At 38.1% G+C, this 21,214-nt stretch overlaps 1 protein-coding gene across 2 annotated transcripts in view; it reads right to left on the reverse strand.

Annotated features, from left to right (window-relative positions):
* The window catches only part of FRS2 (fibroblast growth factor receptor substrate 2), a 53,012-nt gene that overhangs the window by 11,851 nt on the left and 19,947 nt on the right, over nucleotides 1-21,214 (reverse strand). The window contains exons 1-4 of one of the 2 annotated variants that reach the window (XM_051795974.1): nucleotides 17,584-19,769; nucleotides 7,020-7,125; nucleotides 3,513-3,604; nucleotides 1,561-1,747 (exon numbers count right to left, since the gene is read on the reverse strand). In XM_051795974.1, coding sequence (XP_051651934.1) covers nucleotides 1,561-1,747; nucleotides 3,513-3,578 — 253 coding nt within the window. In that variant the 5' untranslated portion in view covers nucleotides 3,579-3,604; nucleotides 7,020-7,125; nucleotides 17,584-19,769. Of the gene's footprint in view, nucleotides 1-1,560; nucleotides 1,748-3,512; nucleotides 3,605-7,019; nucleotides 7,126-17,583; nucleotides 19,770-21,214 lie in introns of those variants that run through there. The other variant, XM_051795973.1, reaches the window with a different exon arrangement.

The following is a 21,214-nucleotide window of genomic DNA, read 5'->3' on the forward strand; positions in this document are numbered from 1 at the left end:
AAAGGGAAAACACAAACAAGAATACTGACTAATGCAAGAAGTTGCTCAGCAGTATTCAGTGAATTCTCAAATGAAAAACTCAGTTAATACACAAAGCAAAGATGAGGTTTTGCAACTGTGCCCACAAAACCCAGTGTAGGTCTCAGGAACAATGCTCCATTGCAAAAGGACAGCAAAGAACATTTTCTGCCAGATTTCTTTTTTCTCAATATTCACAGTATTTTAATATCACATGAGGAAGTCAAGAAACAAAAGAGGGAGGAAAGGGTTGCTGCTTACACAGCCCGCTTAATCTTCTCTGTTAAAAAAAAAAAAAAGAATAAAGCAATTGGGAGGAAAGCAGAGAAGTCAATTAGACTCGGTGGAAAATTTTGCACACTTGCTAATAGACTGTGGAAAAGAACCTTCAAATTAGTATTTTCAATTAAATATTATTAGTATCTCTTTTCAATGTTTAAAAGAAGCAATAAATTAAGCCTGCAAAATCAATTACAGTGATTATCTTCAAAACAAAGTTTATTACTTTCTGTTTAGAATTCTGAAAATTTATTTTAGTACTGTGACATTTGAAAACATCTCCATTTCTTATTAGGAGACAAACTGAGAATGTCTTCTAAAACACTTATAAAAAAGAATTTGTCTGCTTGGACAATGAAGATTTACCAGGTTTACTTATGATCAAGTTCTTTGATCTTCCTGATTTTTTTACAGTGAAATTAAAAACCAAAAATTGCAGTTTCTAAATATTGTTATTGACAAAAACCACTAGTAAATGCTAAAAATTTGTAAAAAAATTGCGACTTAATTTCACAGCATATGAATACATAAGAATTCCAGCTACGCACAGCTACTTCACAGTAGAAAGATACAAAATGAGGCCAAGACCTCAACCAAAGCATCCTCCCCAGGGACTGCTGCAGTGAAGAGAGAAAAGCCTGAATCTTCTCAGAGGCAGCCAACCTTGGCCAAGGTAGGCATGGTCTGGGAACTGGAAAGGTAACTATCTTCCAGTGAAAGCCACACAGAAAATAACTGAGCATAGCTGAACTATACACACTTCATACCAAAACATGTAAAAATTTGAGAATTATGTAATTGATATAATTGAAAGTAGTAATTTGCTTTAGGAAGAGGATGGAACACAAGTATGTTACTGAAGATAATAGTAAGGTGGGGACATCCAGTTCACATCAGCGCTCTAGTCTTTTAAAATCTAAAAATAAATAATTCTTTGAATTCTGAAGAGATTCCTCCACAGTTCCAGATTCCACTGCCTCCCCCTGAAAGTCAAGGCAGCCTCTGAGGCAGGAGAATTTCCCTGTCAAAACCACCTCTTAAGCTGACCAAAAGTATTCACACATAGAAGCTTCAAGTCCTCCAGACCTACAATGCCAAAAACTATGTGCAACTCAAATCCTCATTCCTCATGAGGTAATTTTTTCCCAGAAACCACACTCACATATAAAACTATAGCCTTTATAACCCTTGCCAAAGGACCAGTAAATATCTTCCAACATCAAATAAATTTCCAACATCTTTATATACAAAATTTCCACATACCTTGTCCAGTTTGACACCTTCGACCACTTTCAAAAGAAAAAAGATTTGAGTCATAGCCATAGCGACGGAGACAGAGGTAGTGCCATTTTACAGAGTCCCTTTTACGGGTGTACAAAATCAATTCTGTATCTGTAAGTTCCATTATGCCAGAACCCAGTTCATTACCATCATCATCCACATTAATAACCTATAAAAAAGAAGTTAAAAAGTATTAGGTAAGTACTCTTTTGAGAAACAATACCACTTCTAACAATCTACTTACAATCCTTGAAGTAAAAGTTTTTTAAAAAAACCAAACAAACAAAAAAAAGAACAGCTCACCAAACTAGTTCCTTTGCTTCCCCAACCCAGAATTAAAAAAATTAAAATAATACTTATTTAAAAGCAATACGAATGAAACTGCCTAACATTACTGTAAAATCTGGTGAGAAATTTAAAGTAGAAGAGATTCATAAGTCAAATACTTTTTTTTAAACTGGCTTTATGTACATATTCAAGTATTTCCACATGCATAAGGCATTCCTCAGATAATGGAATCTCTCAGAGCCCCATTTCTAAAAAAAAATTATTTGCTTTGTCATATAATACCACTTACAGTTGGGAAAAGGAATAAAAAAGGGTAAGCGGCTCCAGGATAAAGCTTCCTTCACATACATTATAGCCTTACACTGTGTTGAAGCACCCAACAATTTTAGATATTTTGCTGCCTTTTTAAAGTCACCAAATAACTCAAATACCCTGTAGTTACCTTGTGTGAAAACATGGGCGTAAAGCTTCAACTCTCATTCTGTTCTGCGTTTAAACTATTTTGAGGTCATCTGCATCCTTTATGGAATTTGGACAATATATATATTTTCCTCTGCATGTATTTTATCTCACAATGCTGCTTTTAGTGCGATTCTTTGTTATTCATTAAAAAGCTACCAAAAATTTTCCCTATGGAATTAATGTTACTCCTTAAAGAGACATTTTCAACTTGAAATCTAGTCAATTGAAAAGAATTAGGAATAGTTTCATCTGCCACTGAGGCTTATGCCAATTTTCCTCATTTTGCAAATTACATTCTTTCATCTTCTCCCTCCTGCTGCTAAATCAGCGATCCAAACAATAGAGAAATTCTACAAGGAGAAAATTAGGAACTAATTACACAAAGTGATGTCAAATGCATAAAGAGCAAGAAAACAGATAAATATTTTATCCTTCAGCTTTCTTTACTGACAATATTAAACATTTCCCTAAGGCAACACATGAATCATTTTTCACTATGGAAGCATTACATTTCTTTGTCAACTCAGAGTTTGGAGCACAGAAGCAAATCTGACTTGTGTGACTATGCAAAGGTATATTTACTTAAAGTCACTGACTTCAGCAGCTTCATGTTTAGCATGTTAAGCACATGAACAAGTGTTCACAAGCTTATAAATTCCAGAGATATATGGGACAAAAGCACATTTAGAAATAAATTTCTTCCAAGTAAAGGGCAAAAGTTCTCAAAATGCTACAATCAGTAGTGACCTTCAAGTAAAATCAGCCGTCCTAAAATTTTCTATTGCTGACCCCGCATCCAGGTTCACAATCACACTTCTCTAATAGTTCTTCCCTTATGCTTACAGATACTTTCCTAACTTCTGTAACTTCCCAGAGACAACAACACTTACTTGGCCCCTACCAACTGAAATGGAGATGAATCAAAGCACAGGGCTTCTTCTCCTCCCTAAAGATCAAAACTGTCCTAAAAAGCCTACCCTATCTGGGCAATTCCTGTCACTACTCATAAAAGAGGATCCCTCAAAGGGGCAGAAGAAACCTGTGGCCACAGACACCTGCAACTCTGCAATGTTTCAACTATTCAGAAATCTGCACTCTGTTTTCATTTAATTTTTTTTCAATCCCAGACCTACTCTGCAAGAAAGCAACAAAATAATTCACAGCATACCATGTAAATTGCGTACCTTAAACTTGTTTCGGTGGTTATCTGGGACAGTTTCTTTATCTGGACAGCTACAACAGCTACCCATGACTTCTTTAGAAGACCATCTGATCTCTAAAGGGAAAAAAAAAACCCAACCAACAAAGTCATTTAGGATAAGTAAAAATAGAGTAACATCAACAAAACAACCAAATGCAAATTACTCTCTGAAATTACAATTCTTCGTGATGAATTTTGCAATCATAAGTAACAAAAAGTCAACATAGATACTACAAGTATAGTAGTTAAGTTAGATTTGGCATTAAGGAGTGGCAACACTGAGCTGTTAAAGTCCTACCAATAATTCAACCTGAGGTTACTACCAAACAGACACATCTGATCTGTCACCTTAATTCCCATGGTAGCAGCTTAGGGGAAAACAAAAACCAACAACTTACCGAGTGTGATTTTCATCTCCTAAACTGGGGCCTAAATGATGACTCCCTGGCTCAGGCTGCTGAGCACAGCCCTAGTGCCGCCCCTAAAAGCCCTGGGCTGTAGGAGGTTACCAGGCACAGGCAACACAAAGAGCACACATGACAATCCTGAAAGGCTGCCTTGGCTTTGGCAGCTCCAGGGCTGCTTTGCAAGGGAGGGTGGAGGCATTCCAGGCCTGGAGGCAGCTGTGTGCAAGCAGCCATGCAGTGAAGTTCTGTGCTTCCACTTTTGAATATTTCCCATATAGCAATGTACATCAAATTATGTAATCAAAGTCAAGGAAAGGAAAAAACTCACATTCAACACAAATATTTTAAAATTTGGGGGTGGAGGGGAATCTATTGAGTACCATTTGAATTGTTATACATTTGCTATAAAATAGTAAAATACGCAACTAACACAGAACTGCATGCCTAAATTAATGAATCCAAAAATAAATACTTGATTTTTTTGATATTTTCATTTAAAGGTTTTTCTATATATGGCAAAACTTTCATAAAACAGTATGATAAAATGTTCACACAACCAAATCTCACAACTTGCTGCTTCTCCCTCTATCACCATGCAGAGAGGGGTAAGCCTTGTATTTCTTAAATACGAGGAAGTCAGACAGAAGAAAACTTAACCCATTTACATCATCTTTATATTGTATAAGAACTAAAATTTTCACTACACAAATGAAAAATGGGACAAAATCCTGGAAGAAAGCTATTAAGTCAACAAGAGATATGACATTAGGAATCAAGAAGAAAGAAGACAGAATGGGTTGATAACTTTTCCTGACTAAAGAGGGAAAAAAATCCGATGTCACCTTAAGAAAATTATGACTTATTTTCTAGACAGGCATTTCTATTAGCATGCAGCAGTAGTATCCACAAAGCGTTTTAGTCTGCTGAGAAATAAGGTGTAAAGAATACAATGAAGAGTATCTAACTCTTCCCCTCTTCTTGATCAGAAAAGCCACTCACAAGAGATACTTCTACCTTAGAGACTGTACAAACCTTTATAGATCTACCACCAACCCCTTGCAGAGGTGAAGCAAGAACTTAACAGAAAGTGTAACGACATGGCTTGGATTAATCCAGTCAGAAGGAGGCAGAATGTCAGACACATAATCAAAATCATGGATTCTTTAATGTCATTTCTCATCATAACACAAAAATATGCGTTTATTTGACAGAACTTTTTTTCCAAATCAATATGAAACTGGAGGGTTGCTTGGTTACTTCTGCTGTAGAGAGATGCTATGTCACATATAACAATTTATTTTTATTTGCACAGAATCGTTTAGGTTGGAAAAGACCTCTGAGATCAATCATCGAGTCCAACCTATGACCTAACATCACCTTGTCAACTACACCATGGCATCAAGTGCCACATCTAGTCTTTTCTTAAACACCTCCAGGGATGGTGACTCCACCACCTCCCTGGGCAGCCCATTCCAACGCCCAATCACCCTTTCTGTGAAGACCTTCTTCCTAATGTCCAACGTAAAGCTCCCCTGGCGCAGCTTAAGGCAGCGCCCTCTTGTCCTACGTTGCCTGGGAGAACAGATTGACCCTCACCTGGCTACAACCTCCTTTCAGGTAATTGTAGAGTGATGAGGTCTCCCCTGAGCCTCCTCTTCTCCAGACTAAACAACCCCAGCTCCCTCAACTGCTCCTCATAGGACTTGTGCTCAAGACCCTTCATCAGCCTTGTTGCTGTTCTTTGTACTCACTCCAGCACACCAACATCATTTCATGTTGTGAGGGGCCCCGAACTGGACACAGTACTCAAGGTGCGGCCTCACCAGTGCCGAATACAAGGGGACAATCACTGCTCTGGTCCTGCTGGACACACTGTTCCTATACAGGCCAGGATGCCATTCACCTTCTTGGCCACCTGGGCACACTGCTGGCTCGTGTTCAGACAGCTGTCAATCAGAACCCTCATGTCCCTTTCTGCCTGGCCACAGTCTAGCCACTCTGTCCCCAGCCTGTAGTGCTCCATGGGGTTATTGTGGCCAAAGTGTAGGATGCAGCACTTGGCCTTGTTGAACCTTATACAGTTGGATTTGACCCATCTATCCAGCCTGTCCAGGTCCCTCTGCAGAGCCCTCCCACTCTCCAGCAGATCAACACTCCCCCCCAGCTTGGTGTCATCTGCAAATTTGCTAATGGTGTACTCAATCCCCCCATCCAAATTATCAGTAAAGATAATAGACAGGATTGGGCCCAGTGAGGAGAAGCTCTGAATGTTATTAATCAGTCTAATCACTCAGTTACAGACCACTTTTAATAATCTTCACACACACATCCCATTGTTATTTTAACTACTCATTTTTTTTATTATTTCTTTCCTGTTTTATTTAGAAAGGGAGATACAGGTAGTAATAGCTAATAACCAGTAATAGCTAACTACTGGTTTCCTGCCCTGGCACCCCACAATGCCTCACTACAGTAATGGTCAGATGTTGTTCTTGTTAGCCCACTGCCACTGCCCTATTTACTGCTATGAGGAGCAACAGGTCACAATAGCTGCAATGCAGATTAACAGTGAATATATAAATTTGCAGCAAAGCTTTTCAAACTCTGTTCCATACAACAGGTTGCAGCCTTCAGGAACAGATGCATGCACTTAGACCTCCTCAAGTGTTTTGACAAAGTGTAAACAAAACTAGATAGTTGCATGATGTTCGTATCATAACTTTCTATGCATTCAGCATAAAATAACTGATCAAATCTGCTAAAGGCAGGTGTCCAAAAACTTTAAAAAAACCCTTCAAAACTTAACTGCAAAATGGTTTTGGGGAAAAAAATCACTGGAGTTGCAAGAAAAAAGCTGTAGAATACGAAAATGTATGAAGTACAGCCTCAGTATCTCAAGAATGACAAAGAAAGGCTATGTAATCAATAATCATACAAGTTCGTTATTTTGTCTTAAATATATTCTAATATTAATATTTCAGAAAACCAAGAACTGCAATGCTGCTTCAAAGGAGAGATATGAACCAAGGCTATAAGGAAGAAATTAAACAGGTAGGGAACTGGTAGAATTAAAAATCACTCACCTAGATTTGGCCATTAATATTCCCAGCCTCTGCTGCAGCATCAGGGCTTCTGTCATACTCAAAGTGTCATGCTGTCTTGCCACAGAACTAATCATTTGACCTAGAACTAGAAGAGTAAATCAATGTCATATTTTCTGGTTTTTAAGATGCTGGTTAGTAAACTAAGAAAAATACAGACTTTTGTTTATTATCATTTTGTCAGTGTTATGTCAAGTGAGGTCTTCATGACTAGGAGGCACCTGAAGTGATGTTTTAGACAAGACCAATCTCTTGGAGCTTTTGTGCCTTGGAAGAAAATAATTTGGCATTCCTTTCTGCAGCACAGCCTGTCACGCTGCAGACTCCATTCATTCTCCACTCACTGCTTACCCAATTTAGTGTGTGGAAACGATGGATGCGAGGCTCCCGTTATCCTCAGCACATACTGAACCAAACCACAGCCGACAAACAGAACACACACAACTTACTCTGTGTAACTTCCCCTTGCTTATTCTAGCGAACCTACACAAATGCTGACTTGTATGGCTAACACATCACCCTTTCTCTGCTTCCCTTATGATTCTTGCTCCATGGCACTAACCATAAATTGCTTGCTTTTACTTCCCCTCACCCCCTGGATTATTCTCACACCAGCTATCCACTCACATTTAACACCAAAAACTCAACTGCTGCTTCCATCATGCGAACAGTTGGCAGCCTCTGTTCTGTGTTTGTAAAACTGCCAAACAAGCACTTAATGTTTCCTTTGATGCTGTTTATCAAACTCAATAGAAGGGCTAATTTCTCAGAAAAATGCTTTATTATTAGTCTTTCTTATCAGTCTTTCAGGATGTCTACACAAACTTCTTTGAAACCACTGCAGCTTTGCTTATAAATTTTTTGCTGCAATTCTTTATATTCATCTGCTGTCCTCTGCCTTGCACCTCGATTAAAATCATCTTGGGAAACCAAAGTACTCTTCTTTTTTGCTTGATATCAAGAGTAAGATAGTTCCAAATTCATTCCAGGTCCTAGGCATCATTACAACAGTTGCAAAACTCTTTTACTGTGAAGGGATTGTGCAAGAGAACAGTAGAAATTCAATACTGGCAAATGCAAAATAACACACCTAGGAAAGGAGCTCCATCTGCTAGGAAAGATCAGTCACATAGTCATGGAGTTCAATGAAAATGCTAGCTCCATAGCTATCATAAAGAAAATGAGACATAACTGTTTGGAAAGAACTAAAAGAGCCAAACCAAACCCACAACTGAATCCACAGTGCACCCCCAGACATAGTAATATATGCAGTCGAGCCTCCCCTGTCAAAAAAGACAGAGTAAAGCTAGAAATATGCTACTTATATGGCTCAGCCTAAAAAAATGGAGCACAGAGGTCAGAAAAAATGAGTATGGAATTATAGGTGACACAGAGAAGATAAATAAAGCACAACTATTTTTCAAATGCAAGTACTAGGGAACATCAGTTGACATTAAGGAGCAGGTTCAAAGAACTACATAGAAATACTCTACATGGTACGTAGTTAAACTTCGTGATCCACAATGTCTTGTGGGAATGAGTTTCAAAAATTTACAGGCTCAAAAAGCAGTTGAACAAATGCAAGCTCCATGAAGAGCTTTTAAAGTCAAGGATGTCACATCTGGCTCAAAAAGTCTCTAAACTGCAGATACTTCCAAGTGTCTTAAAGACTGATCATAAAATGTTTCTTTTTATTATTCCCTTCCCTATATATTTACTATTTGCTGTCAGAATTTACTATTTACTGCCAGAAACAGAATGCTGGACAAGCTGATACTTCAAGTGTGACCCAATAAAGCCATTCTAGTTAATGTAAATGGATGACATCAATTCAGCATAAATTTTTGAGTGTACTGCCATAAGACACCAAAAAAGAAATAACTAACAACTTAACTTGAAACTAAACCCTAGATTTCACAAAGGTACACAAAAAAACCTTATTGAACTGTTTGATATGTACTTTTGCATATAGTTCTATTTAGGACCTACCCCTCTGCAACATGCACAGGCTCTGGTTCTGTGTTTGCCCTACCCAGTCTAGCCGGTATTATTTAACTATGATTTTTGTCAGGTTAGATTTTTGCTTGCTACTGTACCAAGCCAGCTCAGCAAAGAGTCTAGCCAGTGACAGAGCAGCTGGGGACAGAACCTCTGCCTTAGTCGCCTCAGCCCAGCTTTCAGAAAAAGGAGCCCCTTCACTATGACTGAGATTTAAAGTTTACCAAATTCCCTGCTAAAATCTTCAGGACACAAGAATAGAAGAGGGAACAGAAAGCCTGATCCACCTACTCTGGTGGAATCTTACAGGTAGTCATTAGAAAAATAATAAAATTGAAAATTTTCACAAGCAACATACCCTATTGCAGGTATGTTTGCATTAGTCTTTACCTAGCAAAGTTTTAAAGCTGTCACATGGTTTGGTTACCTAAAGCAGACTAGCCTGTTTCAGTTCCCTAAGAATGACTCTTAAACAATCTAAGTAGAGTTCTTGACAATTAAAAAAAGTGCACAATTTTTATTTTTTTCTTTCACAATTTTACAGCAGTTAACTTTTTTAAAATGTAAAGTAGTAACAAAATTCTCCAATCAGGTGCTTCCAATTACAAGTTGGCTATTTACTTTGTTTGAGATTTTCTTAAATCTTCCCAGATTGCAAAATATTTACCAAAAATTAAACATACAAGGAGAAGTAGACATTTTCACAATTACAACTCTAAAACTTAATCTCTTCAGTTATGTCTACACTGTCAAATTTAGGAGCTGTGATTTGCCATTCAAGAAGCATCAGTGGTGGTTGGGTGCAGTCATGCAAGGAGGGGGAAGAGGATGGAGTGCAGTTTCTGCTTCTCCCTAACACATTTATTACTGCACTGCAAAGTAAAAATCCCAGGCAAGACAAACCTGCATAAATTGGGAATTATATCCTCTATTCAAAAATTCACCCCAACCAATGCCAAAATTTGCATTACCTTTACCAACCCAAAATCTTATGACAGCAGCTGAAGCTCGCATACTCAATTGCTTTGAACACTTGCAACTCCATTCAGCTTGTTTTGTTTTTCTGATTTCCCTATGATCAGCCACACAGCATAGAACCTGTCCCTCCCTGAAGTTCATTCCAGTATATCTTTCTGCTCTTTTAAAGTCCCACCATTGGAAATACTTGAAGAAAAAACACAATCAAATCCCTGCAGATACATTATAACTAAATTTCTCAAGAGTTTTTGAGCACTTGTTGATGTCAATGATTCTTCTACAGGGAATAATTTCACCTGGAGACTGTTACCTCAGAGATTAAATAGAAACAGAGTATAAATCTGACCATTTCAGGTTATACATAGACAATTTCTAACTAACTCGTTACACTCTCTGCTCATTAACTGGAGTTGTCACTGCAGCAAAGCAGCTTTAATCTTTCTGCACAAAAAGTTTGGATGAAAGTGGAAGACAGCAAACAGACAAATAAGAGAAACCAACCCACCAGGTAAGAAAAATGTTACTGAGTAAAATAATGACTGTTTTATTGGCATGTTATTCCTTCCAGAGGATAGGTGAAGGAGGCAGAAATGGTACTGCAACCGGTCCTTTGACTTTTGCTGGTAGCCAAATACTGCCCATTTCATAACTAGCTAACACAACGGATTAAACAGATAACCTATTTATCTGATGTGGCATATCCTGCATCTTCACAGTCATGATGTAATCCATGGTGGCAAATTCTATAGGATTTAAGAATCCTGGTATCCTACTTAGGACTTAAAATAACCCACACTTTGACCTTCTGTTTATTTTGGCTAGCAATTCTGCACTGCCACGAAGCCAAGTTCTTTCAATTGGAAAACAAAACTTAGGTTTCTGGAACACGGGACTCCCACGTACCAGACCTCACACGCACAGAAGAGATGCAGCATCAAAATAAAGCATTTGTCCTGAACTAGTAATTATTAAGTCTGGTCAGATCCAAGAGCCTTATTTCCCCAACAGTCACAAAAAGGACTCCCTTGCTTTATAATTTCTCAAGGGGGGGAAAAAAAAAATCTGTAAATCAGCAAAGACTTTAATGTTCGGAGACAGAACAGACCTAAGAGGTGCCAAAGCCAGAATGTCCTCCTGTGGAAACACAGGGGTTTAAAGGGATATCAGCATTGAGCAGAAAAGGAAGAAATCCATGAGAGATACAGCAAAAGGGGCATGAAATGGTCTCCTTGCCTGCCCCTGCCTGCCACTGTCACCCAAATCAACTCATTTTCTTTCAGGTGTCCTGGAAGGCCCTTGCCTTGAACAAACAACGACGTAACAACAATTCACCCCCAAAAAGCGAATGTGTTTAGGGAAGAAGGCATTTTAATAATAAAGCAAACTGAACTAAGGTCAGACATAGTCCTTACCCTTCATTCGCTTCACAACGATTACTAAGAGAATTAATATTGAAGGTCCAACGTACTAGAAGGACAAAAAAGCAGCAGTACTAGCAGACCATAACAGAGTTAAAAGCTACAATGAAGGAGATCCAAGAAGAAACTAAACATGCTGAGAAAGAGTTTGGTGCCACTGGCTGCAATTATGGAAAACAAACTATGAATGGTAGAGGTGAAGTTGCAGAACCTAGTTTATAACTTTGCTCATGCTAACAGGTGGAGTTTTACCTCAAGATTTTTAGTAAATGAGCATGTTGTCAGACTTATGATTAAAATACAGTAATAAATGTACATTCCTTTTGTCTCTTTAGCCCTCTCTGAAATAAAAAAAAAACAAACCCAAAAAAACAAAACTGGCAAAGCCCAAGTTAAACTGTAAAGCCTTCTCGCTCCAATGAAAACAAAATTATTACAACCACACACAAGCTTCAGCACACAAACTTGCCGTTTCGGCACATTGCCCTCAGAACCCTCTTTGAACACGCAGTGAGAGGCTGATGCAGGATTATACCAAGAACTCGCACTCTCAGCAGCATTCCTTTGCTAGCACCTTCTGCTGCTGCCAACTGCCTGCTCCTCAAACTCACAAGAGGCTTTCTTTTTTTTTTTCTTACTCCTGCTTTTTAACACTCAGATCACCTCACAAGTCAATCTGGTTTGCTGTATATGTTTCTGTATATTTGGAATCGAAATTAACAGCAACTTATTTCTTCCCCTCACCCCACCCTGCTTTAGTGCCACCTAAAAATATCCAATACCATTAAATAAAAATAAAATAAAATAAAACATAAAAAAAGCAAATTAGGAGCCTTGCTGTTTGTTTAAATTCAGGACTACCAACTGATCTTGAAGAGTCATTATGCAAAACTTTGAAATTATATGCTACTATTAAATTAATTCTCTACAGTTCTCCTTAGAAGTGATCATTTTAGCAAAATGTTCAGACTTAGGTGAGTTAGGAAGGAAGTTGTAGGAACACTCTTCATCAGTAATTCCTCCAAAAACCATGCTCATTCTGACAGAAAAGCTCTTATATTCACCACAATTACAGTAGAGTTTAATCTTTAAGTCCAGCTCAAACAGCTAAGACAGAGAGAACTGCAGCAATGCTCTGCCAATGCTAAATTTGTGATGTTTAAAACCAATTTATGTAACGCTGATCCTACACCTCTCCACTTTGCTCTAGCATGACATTCTAAGAACTGCATTCCCTTGTCCTGAGGTGTCGTACCCCATATTTTGGCCTATCCTAATGCGATATAAAGGGTAATCTCACATTTCATTCAGGTACTAGGTTGGCACAACTGTTCTATTCAACAGGTGCACACACACACACATATACCTATACAGCACTAAATGGAGTTTCAAATTTTCACCTCAGTGCATTTCAAAGACTCCAGGTCTTTAATAAACATGCATCTTGAACAGGAGTGCAAAAGCTGTTTGCTCCACCATCCCCATTAATCCTTCTGAGGATGTGGGACATCGTTCCTTGCTCTACTCTTTAATCGCTTTCCAAAAGACAATCCTCTTACTCTGAACTTCCAGAGAAACAAGACTTACGTTTTACTTGGTATCATTTTTAAAACAACTTACACACATGCAAATATTTTTCAATTTCTTAGTAAAACAATTTCTCCAGATCCACACAACCATACTGTTTTCTGTGAATGTCTGCCAGATTAACTACATCCTTTTAAAAGAAACAGCCAGAACATCAAACTCCAAACCACAACATTAGGTTAAACAAGCAAGCGCTACTAAATTATTTTATTCTTGGAAATTCTGAATCTCTTTTAAAATGTCCTCTAAGGAACAGCATACACAGAAAACATCACTTTTACACAACAACAGACCAGAAGAAATGGGACTGAAGTTTTAAGTGCAGTGCTATGGAAAAGCTTTTTGGATACAGGATCAAGGAGAAAGGAAAGAAGATGGGAAAATAAAGTGGAAGGCTACAATAATTAAGTCAAGTAAAGGGGTCAAAGAAGAAGAGAGAATCTAGCTTTATTCTTGAAAAGGAAGCCTGGCTTGAAATTGTTTAAATAGTGAGTCAGCTCTCCAATATTTAACCACAAATGCCTACTAAAACTTGAGGCCCACAGGTCTTGCCAAGTTTTCAAAGCCAGCAAAGTGCCAAATTTTGTAATTAAGTAAATGGCATTGAGTTTATATTTTGTAATATATTAATCTCTGAAACATTGCTCACTCAAACATTTTATATTTTTGACATGTTTAGCACACAGTCTTCTAATACACTCATAGAAACAATGCTGGAAAGCCTACAGGGTCTTTCTTACTGAAATGCTAAGCAGATTCAGTAAGATGTTATCCAAACTAAGACCATGACACTGTGTTTTATAAAAATAAATAAATACAGTATGTATTCTCAATATGTGCCCTTCTTCATCCATCCATTGGTTCCTCTTTCACTATCAGCAAGTTCTTAGCACTTGGATACAAGGAACCTGGCCTTACCTGAACATCAAGCTTTTATATGTGGCTTTTCTTTCTCGGAAAACTGATATTCACATCCTCCCAATATCTCATTAAATCTGTGTTCTTTAAAAAATAATTTGCCTTCTGTATTTACCATTTTTCGATTTTCTGCATAGAACTCTTTCCATGACTTTTGAAACTCGTGATTTTCTTAGTTCTGTTTACATGCCTCCTGTGTTCCTTGTACATTTTTTTCTTCCCACTTTAAGCAGAAACTCGAATAATCATTTAACCTTATCTACCCTGTAGCCCCAACTTGTTGTATAAAAGGGAAATATTAACAACAGCTAGTTACACCTCTAAATCAAAACTATGTAGATCATTCAGTAAAGTAAAATCCACAATCTTAGGGTATCTTTTGTCACCACTGAACTGCATCTGCCAAAAAGCAGGTTTAGGTTAATTTTTTTTCTTTGTATTTGCAAGGAAGAAGAGCATTAGAACATTTACTTAATGCAGCTGATTTGCTAAATCACAGTAACTTGACTGCATAGATGTCTGTCTGTGCTTTGGGCTACACCAACTCATAAAAATTCTGACTATTAGGATCTGTGTATTTCTACTGGAGATGGAAGTTACCAAAAACTAGTTTGATCTATCTGTACAATGGAGAGCAAAGTTTCATTTAACAAAAAAGTCTTTATTCATAGTCCTTTACAATTAACACAGCTAAAAGGTCTGTTTCCTCGTATTATATTTCCATTTTTTTAGAAAAGCTCCTTTTAGAGTCTTATAAAATGTGTCCTTGATCACTTCTGAAACACTACAGAAATTTCTGTAATAGCCTAGATCTCTGAATATAGAGCCCTACAAAGCTTTATTTTATTAGATGACTTACACCACATTAGACAACTGCTGTTCAATGTTAACATCAGGTAGCATTTTCTTTTAGCAAAGAATAAACACACCTTTCTATAGAATCCATAACAAATTGTCCACTTTGTATAACTCTCTTCCTAGTATTTTAAAGAGCTGTAAAAGTAGTATTAGAAGAATATATATAAATGGAAACATGGGTGTTAGTGTGTGCATGTGTATATCAGTGTCTACACAGCAGAACAAGGAGCAGAACAAAGATTAAAGCTTAGTTTGTCCTGATAAGGAAGAGCACCATTCCCACAACACCTATTCCAGCAGTAAGGCCTGTTCTCTGTTTAGAACACATGCCACTGGAAGAGCTTGCAGCCTAACATAAGGACAGCACTGAGGTTGCATCATACTGTACATATTGCTCCTTTTCCTGTTGGTGGATATTCAAAACAGAGTATTGACACATATTTAAAACATATTAAATAAATGAGTGCAACAGACAATTAACAGCTGCCCCTCCTAAGATTGAAATGGTGGGGGTGAGGGAGGGGAATCTGATTCTAAGTTTTCTTTTTGTAAGACTTAACTCTTTGCAAGACATTACTGAAGCTTATTCTTCAGGCATTTTACTATTCCAAATTTTTAGTTTGGAAGACTGTTTGTACAGTGAAGATGTCCTTTGGAAAATAATTTCTGTGCAAGGTTTTCAGGATTAAACTGTCCACCTTGTGTGTCACATGACATTTAAAAGCACTGGTACCCTTCAACTACACAGAAAAATCATATTCACCTTATTGAACTGAAATTATCCCCTATTATCTTTTTGGATTCTCATTTTCATAACACAGGCATGTTTTCTAATCAACAACTATGACGTCTGAATACGTGCAGCACATGCTCTCACACAGCAATCATTTCCGAGATCTGAGTTCATAAGTACATATGAAGACTCTGAATGAGCAAGAGTGACACAACTCAGCTTAAAAAGAAAATCCTAAATGAAAGGCCTAAGAAGTGCACTGAACTTTCCTGGTGCAGGGACAGTAGCCTTAAGTTTCAGCTCCAGATAAACCTCACGCACCTCCTCTTCTCCTTGATTATGAAGAATTCCCAGCACTGCACACTGAAACACTGTACCCCTCAAAACCTCCATATAGATGTTTTGTTTCTCTACAAACTGCATTCAGTGGTAATTTCTAAATATGAGTTCACAATGGCCATATGTTTCTGTATTATTTTGTGAGTGAATGTGCTGCAAACTTCTGCAACCTCAAGATACTAAGAATGAGGTTGATGCAGTTTAAAATACCACACTAAAACTCCAAACATTTTTGCATATGGAAGACAAGCTGATTTGTTTTATAGCTTGTCTTTGCCCATCCATTTTGTTAGCACCTGATGGCAGTATTGAATGCCCACTTTCTCTCATAAAGTATTAATTCTAAAGACTGCTGAAGATGTCAAAACTTTCCTACCATTACAAGCCATGCCTATGTCAAAGCAGCATCCATTTGAAATGAAGCATGAAAACAGGTTTGGTAACTGTCAACTGCTATTATAAAGTGTGAGACACTTTACAGCCATACTAAAACTCCATATTTGCTACAAATATTAAAAATTCTAAGGCATCCTTAGTCTTTGAAAATGGTATCAATTCCAAAGCAGGGTCTTGTCTTTACTTGGGACTAAAGCCTCCAAAATTTACCCTCCACGGCTACACCATTTGCTTTTTTTTTTTTTTCTGATGAACGTCCACTGTGGAAAACATATACATTGAGGCCAGGGGAGACACCAACCAGTTTGTGTATTCCTATAGTATACTACATTAATTCTTCATATTTATTTCATACTCTCTTTCATCAATAACACTACCAAAGCAGATTGCACTCTCAATACTCTGTGCCAGCTGTGCTATATAATGGATATTGAAGTAGTACCACTTGGTAGAGTACATTAGCTTAAAAGGTACAAACAGAAGCTCTTCTGTTATATTTTTTATTATTAAACTTCAAAAAGGCCTTGAAAACAAGAAACCAAAACAAATGCACTAATGATGCTCTGAAAGCCCTGCAGACCTCCATGTGCGTTGGCAACTGAAGTATTCTTGACATTAACTGTTTCATTGGCTAAAGCAGACAAGTTGTCTCATTTATGAAGAGTCCCTATTCATAAGTCAGCCACTGCAACTCCTAAAACAGCTTTCCCTGAACTGTAGTCCATAAGCTCAAGGCTCATTTCACCCTCTGTCTGGGGTTACACAAAAATTCTGGTATCCAGCCTTTCTTTTTTCTTTTCCCCAAATATGCCTACTAATTTGGACTGTGAGGGGAACTTGAGATAAGGGTGGTATTATCATCCTAGGACAAGAATGTATCCACAAGTGTGAAAGACTGGAATGTTGAGGACTCAGACAATCAAGGTGCAAGCTGACCACGTGCAAAGTAACCACCCAGGTGCTAAAGGCATTCACACCTGCCACCTCAGGCTACAAGCTGGGTGTTGAACAAGAAAGGAGAGAGGCAAATTCCTGCTAGTCTGGATAGTGTTTCTTTGTCTTTACACAAATGACTCAGCTGTGGTAACTGCCCTCCGGGAAAGCATCAGGACAATTTGCACACAGTCTGAAGTTACTAATCTCTGATGCTGGCCATAATGGATCCACCTGTGCTGACATAACTGGTAGCTGTAACATCTTAGAAGATGTCAAAGACTCCCAAAATATCCCGTGTTCTAGTATTACATCATCCAGAGAAGGTACTGCGGGCATTCCCACATAGCCTAAGCCCAATAAAAGACCACACTTGGACTTCACTCACCACGAGGTTTCTTCCCTCACCACACAGGACCTTCCTCACCACCCAGGGCTTCCACCACCACCTCGATGGGTGCAGACTGCGACCACTTCAACCAACGAACATCGAAATTACAACAACCAAGTCTCGTTGCTGGATCCAGTGGGTGTCTTACGGATCCTTCCAGTTGCCTGAGGGGTCCGCAGCCCTGCTCCGGCTGCCTGTACCATTATCACAGCCTCACTCCAGCATCTGCTGGTATCAAATTCCAGCTTTCCATCGTTTCCTGCCAGCACTGACTCTCCAATCATTCCTGCCAGGTTTCCCAGGTGTGGGGGAGGCAAACCACATGGAAGGGTGGCCACCTTGTCTCTGTCCTATGGCCGCATGTGTTTTTTCCAGCCACCATCTCTTATTTGGTCCTTGGGAAGTTTCTCCTCATCACTTAGTTTAACCCAATTTTATCAGTATTGTTATTAGCATTTCTTCTTGGTAAAGAGTTATTTTTCCATTTACATCCAGGTGTACCAAGGGTATTGAATCTGAGGGAGAAAACTTCTGCCCGAAGTCACCACCCCTGCAAATCATCTCAAACTGGGACACCTTCCCATCTCTCCTACTCTCTCCTGCAGTTCAAGCAGCACTTTGCAGGAGGCAATGGAGAATTGCAAGGGTGCCAGGAGAGCAGAGGGGAGGGGTGATTGACTAAACCAGGCAGGGGTAATGCACCAGCAGTGTGGAGGGACAGGCGGGCAGTGCATACAACAGGAGCAGAAGGGCAGCAGGGCTGATTAGAAATATATGCAGCTACCTTTCAGGAGGTCACACTCCTGGTGTTTGGAGGCTACACAATAACAAAAGTCAGACCCACAGCGATGGGCTTTCGGCTGCTCCGGGCCACAGGTGAGCTCTGGCTTCCATCAGTCTCCACAGTGAGCTGCCTCAAGGAGCAAGGCCAGTAGAAAATATATATTTGGAAGGTTACAATTCAACCAGTTTAGCTTCCTGAGCTGCCTTTCTGCTGCCCTAATTGACAGAGATGGTAGAATCAGGAGAAGGCAGGGATGTGCAGGAGGGAGCAGGACTGCTGGCTGCATGCTTGGCTCAGATGGGAGTTCAAGCCATACCCAGATCACAGCTTCCTTAGGTCAACCTGACCAGAGATAAACTGACTTATGTTCCTCCTCCATCTGTCTCTATCTAAATGTATGTAAAATACAATTTTTTGCAACTGAGAAATAAAATACAAACAAAAACTAATAAGAAAATTCCATACCTACCTGATTTTTGGCTATCTCAGGTTTCACCTTCTAAAAATGTTTCTTCAGTTACCCATTATTTCCAAATATCAGTATGCCACTCCTAATAGATCTGGGTTAAAAATAATCATTCTTTTCTTTGCTCAGCTATTTTTTAATCTGGACCAGCTTCCTGATCAGGTTCACCACATGAACACCTGAACCAAGTAAGGGGGTGGCACTGTTTTTATACCAACAGCACCAAAAAGAGAAATGTTCTTTGCAACTATGCCCACAGTAGTTACTCTTTTTAGTAGTTACTCTTCAACTTAACTGTTGTAGTTAAATAATCAGTCACACCTTACTATCAAAGAAAAATCACTGAAAACCTGAAAAAAAAGGACAGATTTGGGCAGGTTCTTTTTAACAAAATCGTTTTAAAAGTTATGATTCTGACCCATCCATGGGGCTTGCAGCTTAATTTTAAAGCAGTTACAGCAACCAAAATGCATACCACCCCAATACAACAACAATTTTCAAGGAGGGAACAGATAATTTATTACATAGTTCAATCAGCCAATTTGCTGCTTCAGAGTATTAGAAATCTACCCAAAAAAAGATACAAAATCCAATCATTTGCAAATGATTGGGGGCGTCAAAACTTTGCCATCCCTAGCAAACCAGTGCCATTTAAACTTTAGAAACATGACACGTAATATGATTTGGCACAAAATCCATTTAAATAACAAGCCCATAAAGCTTGCTGGCACTTACTTAGACAAGAATGGAAAGAAAACAAAAATCTGTTCTAATTCGCTTAATTCCAAGAACTAAATTTGTATTTTAAATTTAGTATTCATACATGATTCAAGATCTTAAACTAGACTTCAAGTACAGATGACTGCAAGTTAAAAAAACAATTCCAACAGATAACTGACTTACTTAGCCCTTTTATTCTCTAGGAGAAAACTCAAAGCAGTAAAATATCTAATATACTGATTTCCTTTGTTATGTTACTCTACTCCAGCTTTTCAGTATTTCTGTTGTGAACTACACATTTTAACAGTTTTTTTTGAAGTAAGGGATATTGCTTGTTACCACTGTTAATATTCAAACTCCTATAAAGTAGTTACAAGATCTTCTCACTCCCTATAACACAATTCAATGGCTCAGGAAAACCCAGAGAATGATATATAAAATTTCTAAATCACCTAACCGGAACCGGCATTGTCCACAGAGAGGATTGTTTTTTACTAGTTATCATAAAAAAATATAGCTATTTAAAAGTAATTTCTTCTGAACACCATGCCATCCAAGACCCCTGTGTTTTATTCTGTGAAGAAATGCAGTAATGGTTTTTGAGGTGCTCTCTTCTATATGAGAGATGTGGAATATTGCCAAATACCAGAGTGGTTTTATCCTAAGCAAGTAAATTCTAGGTTTAGAAGTTAAAGTAGTAAATATTTACACTGAAAAAGTCATTGGTCAAATGAAAAAAAAAAAAAATTACACTTCAAGATGAGATAACTTGATAGAACCTTTGAGAATTAAAAAAAAAAGCTTTTAAAAACCATTAAGTACAAAAACCACCAAATAATTAAGCATAGAATAAACACATGGCAATTAATGTCTGTAATAAGCTGACAAGAATACTGGTGGAGCTTTGATGTCTTGAAGAGCTTCAAAATCAAGGTCAGAAAACTTTCTGGTAGAAAGTTAACTGCTTGCAATAAATGGGTGAGACGTAGTATCTTATCAGAACACAAAGGAGTCAGGCTAGGTTCATCCAGGCTAGCCTTAAGCAACTTACAACTAAGAATAAACAACACCCTTCTACAATATTTGAAGATTCTCAAAAGCAGTTTTAGAATAAAAACTCCCTTTGAACTTGGTGTTAAAATATATTGCTGACAAGGACTATATTTTAGCATATCACCACATTACATACAAGAATGACATAAATTACAGAAGTGATTACTGAGTATCTTAAAAAACGAAACCATGGAAATAACACCCATGAACACAAATGGTTTGAAAGTATGTGGATCTTTGGACAGAAAAATCAAAATGTTTGCTATGTAATGAAGCTACAAAGTCTGAAGTGTAAACTTTAAGGTTTCATCAATGTAACTGGTACTTTCGATCCAGAACCTTTGATAATGACTTTCACCTATTCAATAAAGGAGAAAAACCTCACTGTACTGTATAAGAGGAGGTTTTCCAGAAGCACACAGTTCAGGAACAATTTTATATGACAATTGATTTGTAAAGCATGATTACCAAACACAGTGTTCCTTCCTTTTCTGTCTACCTTAATTACTTTTTCCCGTTTTTCTTATAGTGTTCCATTTCCCATCACAGAGACCTCTGCTGAGAGATACCCTGAAAATATCAACTGACCCTTTTGTACCAATTTT

The sequence above is a fragment of the Manacus candei genome, unplaced genomic scaffold (genome assembly GCF_025592945.1).
Source record: "Manacus candei isolate 608988 ecotype Guabito, Panama unplaced genomic scaffold, ASM2559294v1 h1tg000043l, whole genome shotgun sequence".
NCBI lineage: Eukaryota > Metazoa > Chordata > Aves > Passeriformes > Pipridae > Manacus > Manacus candei.